At 34.7% G+C, this 10,662-nt stretch overlaps 1 protein-coding gene across 2 annotated transcripts; it reads left to right on the forward strand.

Annotated features, from left to right (window-relative positions):
• The first annotated feature begins 276 nt into the window (after positions 1–276).
• On the forward strand, positions 277–9,947 carry LOC114190712 (sucrose nonfermenting 4-like protein). Of its 2 annotated transcripts, none has more exons than XM_028079693.2 (15): positions 277–505; positions 616–659; positions 735–891; positions 1,143–1,230; positions 3,762–3,944; positions 5,625–5,732; positions 5,850–5,909; positions 6,020–6,109; positions 7,317–7,448; positions 7,779–7,923; positions 7,990–8,163; positions 8,701–8,764; positions 8,882–8,951; positions 9,430–9,547; positions 9,634–9,947. In XM_028079693.2, exons 3-15 carry the CDS (start codon positions 767–769, stop codon positions 9,726–9,728), a joined length of 1,452 nt encoding a protein of 483 aa, XP_027935494.2. In that variant the 5' UTR covers positions 277–505; positions 616–659; positions 735–766; the 3' UTR covers positions 9,729–9,947. The 2 variants fall into 2 exon arrangements, with proteins under 2 accessions (XP_027935494.2, XP_027935493.2); XM_028079692.2 differs by having other exon boundaries at positions 753–891.
• Positions 9,948–10,662: the final 715 nt, after the last annotated feature.

Raw genomic sequence — 10,662 nt, forward strand, 5'->3', positions numbered from 1 at the left:
ATTAGTGTTAACAGGAACACCAATGATTAAAAAGCTCTCATTAGATGGCAATAGCAACAGGAATAGCATGAATCCGACGACGGTTAGGCGTTTTTGTTTTCATGTTTGAATTGTAGTTTTCCGTTTTAACAACGGTGGCCCTGACAGTGGCACGCAATTCTGGCATTGGCACGCAATTTAACTAAGGACTGTGTTTTTTCTCTGTTTCCTACTCTGTCCCTTTATTCTCTCCCCATTTTATGGTGTTTGCCCTTGTGATTGTATTTTCTTCATCATTACTATTTTCAATTTTATTTGGCCCGTCACATTTTTCTACTCTCTTTCTTCTTCTATTCTTCAGTATTTAACCAACACACAATCCACAATGCATTCCCATCTTCTTCAACCTCTCTCTCTCTATATATACCAAGGCCTTGTGATCTAAACTAAATTCAATCCAACTTTAACATTCTTGAGTTGATTGCTGCATTATTTGTTTAGTTCGATTCAGTTTTTTCTTTTACTGGTAATAGAATATTTTCTTTTCGGTTGTTTATTTTGTGAGAGTGAAGTTGTCTGTATCTATTTTCGTGGTTGTGTTGCTTGTTTGATGGCACTGAGTTTTGTTGATTTCAGGTACTGAGTTGTCGTTTTTGTGATTTTTGATCGCGGCGGAGAAGGTATGCTGCACTGCATGCGTTAGTGTTGAGGTCGTTTCTGCTCTGCTTTGGTATATATATTGTTCCGATTGTTAGTGTTGGTTGAGTTTGCAGGTTTTGGTGTGGAAATGTTCGGGGCTGGGACGAGTAGAGGGCAGGGGAGCGGTGAGCCGGTGGGACCCGTTTTGGTTTCGAGGCGTTTTGTTTGGCCTCACGGTGGAAGAATGGTGTTTCTAACAGGTTCCTTCACGAGGTAACGACTTGAGTTATTGAATTGTTTATTGCCACGGTGGTTCTGTTGTAGCCGTTTTGATCTTTTAGATACGCGTGTGTGCGTTATTAAACATGGGGAAGTGTGACCGTGCGATGGTGTGTGTGTGTGTCACTGAATGTCACTTTGATTGCTTTTTTTTTTTGGCTGTTTTCTAACTTTTTGGTAGTTCGTTTTTTTTTTTTAACTGCAGAATATAATTAATTTAAATACTTCCCCTTTTTTGTACTCAGATGGCAGGCAATTGTACCTATGTCACCCAGGGAAGGATGTCCGACTGAATTTGAAGTTATTTGCGCCTTAACGCCTGGATATCATAAGGTTGTTTGGCTTGGCCTCTATGAATTTTCGAAAACCTGAGGAAACTAACTTATAATAAAAAGAATTGTCTTGTTCCCATATATGGTCAATGTTTTAGGTCAGAATGCACCTCTTTCTCTTTATCAGAGTTGGGGATCAGGAGGTCACTGTCACTCACAGAGAAAGGATAAACAAGGAGCTTGCTTGTGAACTAATTGCGTTAAACAACTGAGATTTTAATGTCATAGAATAGTCAAAGAAACAAGTAAACAACTTCATGATGATATTTATCTTTCTTAACCAGTTTGTTTAACTTATAGTCTCATTTTTATTTTTATGCTGTAAATATGATTTCAAAATTAAATGTCAATGGTTGAAATTTAAAATCAAGTACTTTTTGGTAATTTGCATCATTCAAGAAAGTCATATATGCAATTTTTTCACAGACAACATGACCATCTAGATTGTAGGTTAGATTAAAAGGTATTGTTGATGTTATCATGTAATGCTTAAAGTTCTGTGTCTTTGTGCTTAGTCCAGATGGAAGATTAGACCACCTTCTATCTAAAACTTTAATAATATGACTATGGAGAAAGACACATTGCTGTTCAAGCAACCCATTTAACAAAATCTTTTATCATGTCATGTTGATTCACATCAATTAAAAACTTGTATTAATTTTTATTCTTACTGCATGTCATCCGATAAAAGGAAGAATTAAAATAAATAATCATGCCCTTTTTAAAGACACATTGAGGGTGCAAGTACTTGAGTGGCCTATTGGACGATTGAACCAGATGGTATATAATTTCAGTGAGAATTAAACCCTTTTTTGTATTAAATTTGATTCATTTGAAGGTGCAATTTCTGATGCGATTAATTTTTCTAAAACTTTGTTTTGCTGATGCTTTGGCCTAGCTTATGTAAAACTTCTATTCAATCCCTTATAAAGCAAAAAAAAAAAAAAGGAGAGTAAGCTTTATGAGATTTTCTACGAATTGACACGGGTAAATATACACTCTTGATCAGGTATACAATTTTTCAGTAACATATAGCTTTATTATGATCTTTCTATTTATATTCTTTCTTTGCTTGAGAATCAGTTTCTTTATTGTTGGTGTAAACATTTTCATAGTTACATTTATGGACTGTTAGAATGTAAGAAGAATATGTAATAGTATCTTGATTGTTCTTAGCATAATTTAGCGCATCTTTGATTATCTTGAAGATTAGTTTAATATTTCCCTGTTATATGATGATTTGTTTCCTGATATAATTAACATTATGATCTAGTATTACGGTATTAGTATAAATAAGTGTGCTTTATATTTTATATCATCCCGTAACTCATTAAAATTCACCAGATTTTTATTCAAACTTGCTATTCTGTCAACTTTCTCCTTCAATAATTAAAAACTTACAGTTTCAATATGATATCAGAGTGGCAATATCCTCCTTGACTGGTCATGTCACTATAGTATTCTGCGGTGGCGTTCCCATAAAATCTGACTACTCCCTTTTACCATTGTTGTTTGCCACTGCCGGCAAGTTTTCCTGTGGCCGCAAATTTTTTTTCTGAGATGTAACTCAAGCTTCATTCTTAGTCCTTGTCATTGGCCATGGTCACTTTTGTTTCTATCCTAAACCATCTGATGTTCGTCATGATGTTTTATGTTCACTGCTGATTGTCTGGGTAATTTAGTTTTTCCAATGAGTTAGTGATAGACTGACTGATTCATACCAGCCTCTTACTGAATCATTCTGATGGCGATTTCTCGAGTCTGACTGATAAGTCATGCACCTGGTCATGCAACATTCCAGCTAACTCTCTAGGATGATGATCATTCCAGATATGATAGAGCCCATGTTATATTGAAAGAATTTATTTGTAACAACCATAAAGCTTACAAGCTAAACTTGAGTGGGTGTTAGAGTATATATGAAAATATCCAATAAGCTTTGGATTATTAACCTCAGTAATCTTTAACTGCAGGGTGAGTAATAGAATATATGAAAATTTACCATTAGTGTCTTGATTTATCTTGGAAGAATTAGGAGTATCCTAAATCATCTCTTCGGATTAGTTTCCGTTTTCTTTATTTAGCTTTAGGACTATGATCAGTTATCGGTATAAAGAAGGGTCAGCACTTTGTGCTCTGTAAAAATATTGAACACATCAAATATTTCATAATTCGATTCTAAATGACCATTCATCCTCAATACCTTAAGCCCTATATGTTCAACAAGGACATTAGTAGATTTGGTTCTTATAATTTAAACAGGATTACAAATTTAAGTCATTGCATATTTGGTATGAATATTTAAATTTTGATAACATGTTTGTTCTACATGATGACATAGTTTGTAGCTTTGCTTTTGCTTTTTCTTTGACGTTTTTTACATTTTGGCCTGTAATAATCACTAATTTGTTGCTATTGTTTAATATAATACAACTGTCTTGCACAGTAACTGATATTTACGGGAAAATTGTGATATGGAAAGTGTATTTCTTTCATTATTACGTTTATAACATTGTTTCCACTTTTGTGCAGTACAAATTTAATGTAGATGGTGAGTGGCGGCATGATGCGCATCAGCCATTTGTATATGGGGACGATGGGATATTTAATATTTTTTATGTAGGGAGACAACCAGTTATTTTTCCTCCTATCTTAAGTGCTGAAACACCTGGTCGATCCCACATGGAGGTTGACAACGATGTCGTTGGGCATGTGGTAAGTTTTTTCTCCAATACGATCTTTATCGCCTTGACTGTTGCATATATGTGTTTGGATAGTATTCTAAAGAATATAGAGTATTACAAGTGAATGAAACTTACAGCTATCGTTATCCTTAAAGTATATTTTCTTCTGTTAACTTAAACTAGCATGCATGCATTTTAGTCCTACTTGGACATTTTTATCATGTGTGTGTGAAACTACCTATGTAGCTGACGTTTCTGATTTTGATGAAAGGCAAGAAGATGCTGATGTGATATAACTTAAGATATTAAATGATAAATTCATGACTACTCTCATTTTTCCACAAATCCACCCAAAAAAGTGCAAGAACCTTCTTTGCTTGCTTACCTGGAAGTGGATAGGAATTTTGAGCTTACTTGTAACGCCATGTATGTGACAGTTGTTGCTGCTAGGGTCAAGACAATTTGTTGCTAACAGGGTCATGTCATGGCAGTAGTAAATCCCATTTCCTTAAATGACCGAACTTAGAATTTAAGATGAGAATCATATATTGATTAGAAGAAATAATGAAGATTTATTTACTTTAAGGCGACTTCTTTTCCTTTTATGATGATATAGAAGCAATCTTCAGCCTTCATCTTTCATAAGCGTTTGGAATAATTGGTATTTGACATGGTATCAAAGCCTCTTATGAGTTTTGACCAAGTGGTTGGGATTTCAATCCTTCACACCCTCACTTTTCAAAATAAAAAGTTCAATGTCAGCAAACAGTAGAGTAGACTGATGCATGTCAGCATTTCAAGCTCAAAGGGCACTTGTGTAAGGGAGTTGTAGCAGTAAAAAACTATAAAAACAAATTAAGACTAAAAATCTAGGTAAGAGTCTTGTTCAGCACTCTATGTACCCAATCTTAAGCATTAAGTTAATAACCTAAGTTTTTGGAACAATTAATATTTGACGGCCTTGTTCCTCTTACCACAGTGACACAGCAAAAGGAAATCATTAGAAGAAACTTATTCTTAAAGGATTATTTTAATAACTTTCAAGGTCAAATGTGTTTACCTGATTCCCTTAAGGAGTTTCCTTTTCTCGGTGAGAGATAATTTTTGTGGACATTCCCTTGCCCATTTTGTGGAACAATGTCTTTTGTTTAGCTTCAAAGGCTATGGACTGAGTAGGGAAAGTCTCTATAGTGATGCACTGGCTATGCTGTTCTATGTCATGTCTGGCTCGAGAGATATGTTGTATGTTCAAGAACTCTCTTCTAAGCCTCTAGATCTAACAAGGGACTGTCATTTTTCTGGCATCTCTTTTGGGTAAAACCTATAATCTATTTAACTGATTCTTTATCACATATGTACAAAGGGGTTGGAGAACCTTATTCTATTGACAATTTTGTTTTTGTTTTTCTTGTTTCTTGTTTCTTTCTTATATAAGATGTTGTTAACTTGTACTCTCTCTCTGGGGTGTGTGTGTGTGCACACTTTCTTTCTTTCCTGTAGTAATATTTCTTTTTTTACTCAAATAAAAAAATTATGCTGGAAATTCTTGAATCCTTTAAGCATTAATGTTTGCTCGAAAGAAAGAAAGAAATTTTTTGTATTCTATATCCTTTTCTTAAAATGGCGTCAGAATTAGTTTGGTTCCATAATCCTTTTCGTCCTGAAATTATGTTAAACTAAAAAATCTACCTTGACATTGAAACTTTTTCAGGAAGCTAAACCCAGGATGTCAGAGTCTGATCTGCAGGTCTCACAACATCGTGTTTCGGTTTTCTTGTCTACACATACTGCTTATGAGTTGCTTCCCGAGTCAGGCAAGGTATGAATACTTCTTCTCTCCTAATCTTTTAATGTGTCCAACTGGCCATTCAATAATAGTTTCTGTTCTTATGTGAAGCTCAACATCAGCTATAGATTTGATTTATTGAAATTTCAGGTTGTTGCCTTGGATACAACTTTACCAGTTAAGCAAGCATTCCATACTCTTTATCAAGAAGTATGTTTTTTTCTTCCACTCTTAAAACTAATAATGAATAGGTGTTTATCTCTTTTTTTTCAAATCAGAGAATACACCCACACTCGTTATGTATGTTTATCTGCTTTCAGGGAATATCTACAGCTCCTGTGTGGGATTCTAGCAAGTGCCAGTTTGTTGGAATGCTTAGTGCTATGGACTTCATTTTAATACTAAAAGAGGTTTGTCAGGAATAACATTTTATTAAAACATCCTGTGTCAGGTTCTAGTGTAAGTAACTAAAAAAGAAAACTTGTCAAATGGTAATTAATGACAAAAAATGAAATTTCCAAAATGTATATCTTGAACTATGCTTAGACTATTGTGAAGTTGAAAGAAATCACAAGGAACGTGATAATACTTGATCTATTCTTTGGTTTATTCATGGCATACATTAATGTTGCAAATCTTAGTTGTACTTTGCCATCACTGGTAAACATGTATTTTCGTCCAATTACCAATCATTTTGGCTTTACATGCGACTAGTTAATCTCATGAAATATTTTAGTGAATTTTTCTAAGGAGAACATTGAATATGTGCCTGCTGGATCCTTGATGCTTTGTTCTTGTGAAACTTTTAATTCTTTTTCCCCTCTCCTCACTGTGTCCTTGTTGCAGCAGCAGTTGTATATCTTTTCTTGCTTCTGTTCTGTCCTATTTGTCACTTTTGATGCCAAACAAAACCATAAGTTCTTCCTGAATTCTTTAACTTAACACGGTATTGGAGCTGAAATTGATGCCCTCTCCGTAGTTCCCAGTGGTTTTTTTCGCAGTCAAATTCAAACCTTTATTCTTTTTTCCCTCTCCTTCTCATTGTCCTTGTTCTAGCAGTAATTTTTCTATAGATATTTCTGGACTGCATCCTGGCTGCTGTTCTATTCTATTTTCTGTTGTTGACGATCAAGAAAACCCTAATTTCTTCAACAAAATCTTGTTCTATTGTGACCCTATAGAGCTTTTATTAATGGAGTTGTTTTCATCTTCACAAACGGCGTGCTTTGTTTAGTCACTTGATGGTTTTCTGACAACCTGGGTGTAATGCTAGATATCTACCATCCTAAGTTATTATAGTGTATACCTGTCCAGAAGACTTTCCATTCTCTGATTGCTCTGATTTTCTTTCTCCTAGAAAGCCCTCATGAGCAAATCAATGGAATCTGTCATGCCTTGCCCTGTTGGCATGTGAAGATCGTTACTGGCCCTATACTGGTCTACACTTCTCGTGATTCAGTTACACGGATAAATTTTTTCTCTAAAATACCATCTGATTCAACATCTTTGATTTTTATAGCACTCTTATAGAGAAATACACAGCTATATCACTCTTATAGAGAAATACACGGCACGTTTCTGTAAATTCTGTGGCTCATCTAACATGCTTAATTTCAGTTGGGGATTCATGAAACAAACATGACTGAAGAACAACTTGAGACACATACTATAGCAGCATGGAGAGAGGCAAAGGAACAAGAAGGCGCAATTGATAGCAGAGGGAAAAAATACCCTCAACATTTAGTTCATGTAAGTGCTTCTGAGCAGTTGCGACAAATATTCCACGTATCAAATTTATTTTCCAATTTCATATATTCGTGATATTGTTTACATTTTAGGTAAGTTCAAAAGGTCGTATGCTCTAGAAATAGGGAATTAATCCGGGATTCCACTACATATGATTGACTAAAATTATATTTATTAATCGATAGATAGATAGATAGATAAATTAAATGTGATTTCAACATTATAACTTTGATGGGATTGCTTGTTAGTCATGTATTTCCTGCTGATTGTGATTTCATGTTATCTTTTATGATTGTATAGTATTTCATTGCTATGTTTATACATATTCTGCAGGCTGGGCCCCTTGAGTGTCTAAAAGATGTTGCTTTAAAAATTTTGCAAAACAAGGTGGCAACAGTTCCTATTATCCATTCCTCTTCAGAGGATGGTTCATTTCCTCAGCTGCTACACCTTGCTTCCCTCTCAGAAATACTAAAATGTAAGCTTCTAGATTTATTGGCTAAGCATAAATGGTTTGGAACTAAAGTATGGACTTACTTTTCAGGTATATGCAGGCATTTTAAGCACTCTTGGGATTCCTTGCCAATTCTTCAGCTACCAATTAGTATGTTACCTATAGGTACATGGGTGTCAAAATTGGGGGAATCCAATAAACAGCCACTTGCTATGCTATGGCCACATGCTTCTCTTAGTGAAGCTCTGTCTCTGTTGATTCAAGGTGACTATTCTTCTCTTTCAAAGCAGGTCAAGTCTTTTGTTCTGGCTAGATGTTGAATGGTCATTAAGTTTGTTTCCTCAAGTTACAGTTATTTTTCCTCCTCAACAAAAGGAATTCTTTCAAAGCCTTATATTTAAAAAGTGTGTATCACTAAAGGAAGGGAACAGAAAATCGAAAGATAGATTTTTGGATAGATGCATCTGATGCACCATTATGCACCGAGTGTCTAAACCTATAGAAACAAGTAGTGAGTTGGTCAAAACAGCATGATGGGACTCAAATCCGAAAATATCATGTCAATTGTGTGTTTTTATTATCCAGCTTACAGAGAAAATGATATACCACTTCTACCTTGGTATTTTCAAATTTGGAGTTTTTCATTCTTTGATACGGGAATAATTTTCCCCTTGCAATAGGAACTAAGAACTTCATAATTCTTGATTTATTATATAGTAGTGGTATTAATGTTAGAAGCAAAATAAATCCATATTAATTATTCTGTATCTTGTGGTATCTTATGTTTGCTGTCGTTTGCAGCTGGAATTAGCTCCATACCAATTGTGGATATTAATTATTCATTACAAGATATCTATTCTAGAAGGTAGAAAATCTCATTTTTTTCCTGTGTTCACATTTGTGATTCTCACTTTTATGCTTAAAAGGAGATGTTCCATAAAAATAAGCATCTATGTGATTTGTATTGATATTTTCTTCTCAGGGACATTATTGCCTTGGTTAGAGATAAAATTTATGCAAGGATAGATCTGCATGGGTTTAGTATCCATCAGGTAATTCCTCTCTCTCTCTCTCTCTCTAAATTCGTGTGACTCTATTGGTAACTTATCCTTAATTATTGTATTTTTTGTAATGAAAGCTAATCAATAATGTAATCTTTTGTTTTGATGACTCTCAAAGGTCACCGCAGCCTTTAGTCCTCTACATCTAAAAGTGAATCATTCCTAACCCACTAGCAATGATCATATTTTAATGAACTGTATCTCTTGTGTGTTTTTCTTTCCTCCTAATCACTAGTTGCACACGTATCTTGTGGTATTTGAACCTGAACCATATAACATGCCACTTCTACTTCAACCTGAGACTGAGTCAGCATGAATGTTGTTTAGTTGAGCATTCTTGTATTGAAAATATACCTAAGGTTTGGACTCTAGTTTTGGCTTATTTTAGAGTGTGCTTAATTGATGCCAAAAGAAAAAAAAATCGTTTATTGTGTGATGAACTTGTATAAATTGGGCTTTATGGTTGCAGGCATTGCTTTTGGGACGAGATGCAGGTTTTCCCAGCGGGCTCCCGAATGGGCCGAGATGTCATATGTGTTTGAGATCTGATTCATTATACCAAGTGATGGAGCGGTTGACAGACCCTGGTATTTCTTCTGCACTCACAAACAATCCCCTCCCTCCCCCTTTCTTCATCAAAAACAAAAAACCAATAAATAGATTCTCTTTACAGGTGTTAGAAGACTGGTGGTTGTGGAGGCGGGTACCCTGCGTGTGGAAGGTATCATTTCCATTGGTGACATCTTCAGATTCTTGTTATGCTGCTAGTTGGGGAGATATAGCTATCATTTTGAATAAAGGGAATAATTGCAGTGCAAGCCCCGGAAAGTACTTGTTCTATCAAAACTATTTATTTTATCTCAGTTATTTATGAACCTGCCATCGTTATTTGCTTCATTTTGGTCTTTGGTTACTTACACGGGCACCTTCAGCTGTGACCCGAAAACTACTCTAAATTCAGGGATTAGTTATTTATCCTTTAAACAACTTCACAGTGTCATGATTTTCTCCTTCGTGCTGTGCTAACAGAAATCAAGGACGAACAAAAAAAGAAAGGACCTGTAATAGGGTAAATATTTTGCTGGCACATCACTGGCTGGCTGATCCTATGCGACTAGGATTAAAAGTGGATTAAAAAGGTTTTTAGCCTCTAAACATTGACCTCAAATTTGAATTGAATCTCAAACCAGATTTTGATATAATTTAATTTCTAAATTTTAAAAAGTAAATTAAAATATTCTGACCAGGTTAAATTTTTTGTTTTGACGTGTAAAATATTATTTTAGACTGATGTTTGAGCTATCACAACCGTTCGACACTTTTTAAGTCAAATACTAAGATATAACACTATTTAACATGAAAAACTTAAAGTTTGGGTGAAGAAAGTTATATCTATCTAGTTTCAAAGTTTGAGAATAGATGAGTTTTATAGACCACGAACATGTTTAACTACAATAATGAATTTTAATTTGATATCAAATTTAGAAACCACGAACATATTTAACTACAGTTATATCTTATATGTCATTCATGGTTCTGAAAAGTCATTCTCTTAAAAGAAATCCTCAAGCTCAAAGTTGAATGATTCTTTCTCTGTTAATATTTAGCACACACCATAAGCCTGTTACTTTGGTGCATTTTTTTTTTTTTTACTTAGTGCAGGTGGTGATTGAAACTAGGCAATTACTTTCTCACTTTCATG

This window comes from Vigna unguiculata, chromosome 7 (genome assembly GCF_037176805.1).
Source record: "Vigna unguiculata cultivar grain cowpea cultivar isolate G323 ecotype 2 chromosome 7, ASM3717680v1, whole genome shotgun sequence".
Lineage (NCBI taxonomy): Eukaryota > Viridiplantae > Streptophyta > Magnoliopsida > Fabales > Fabaceae > Vigna > Vigna unguiculata.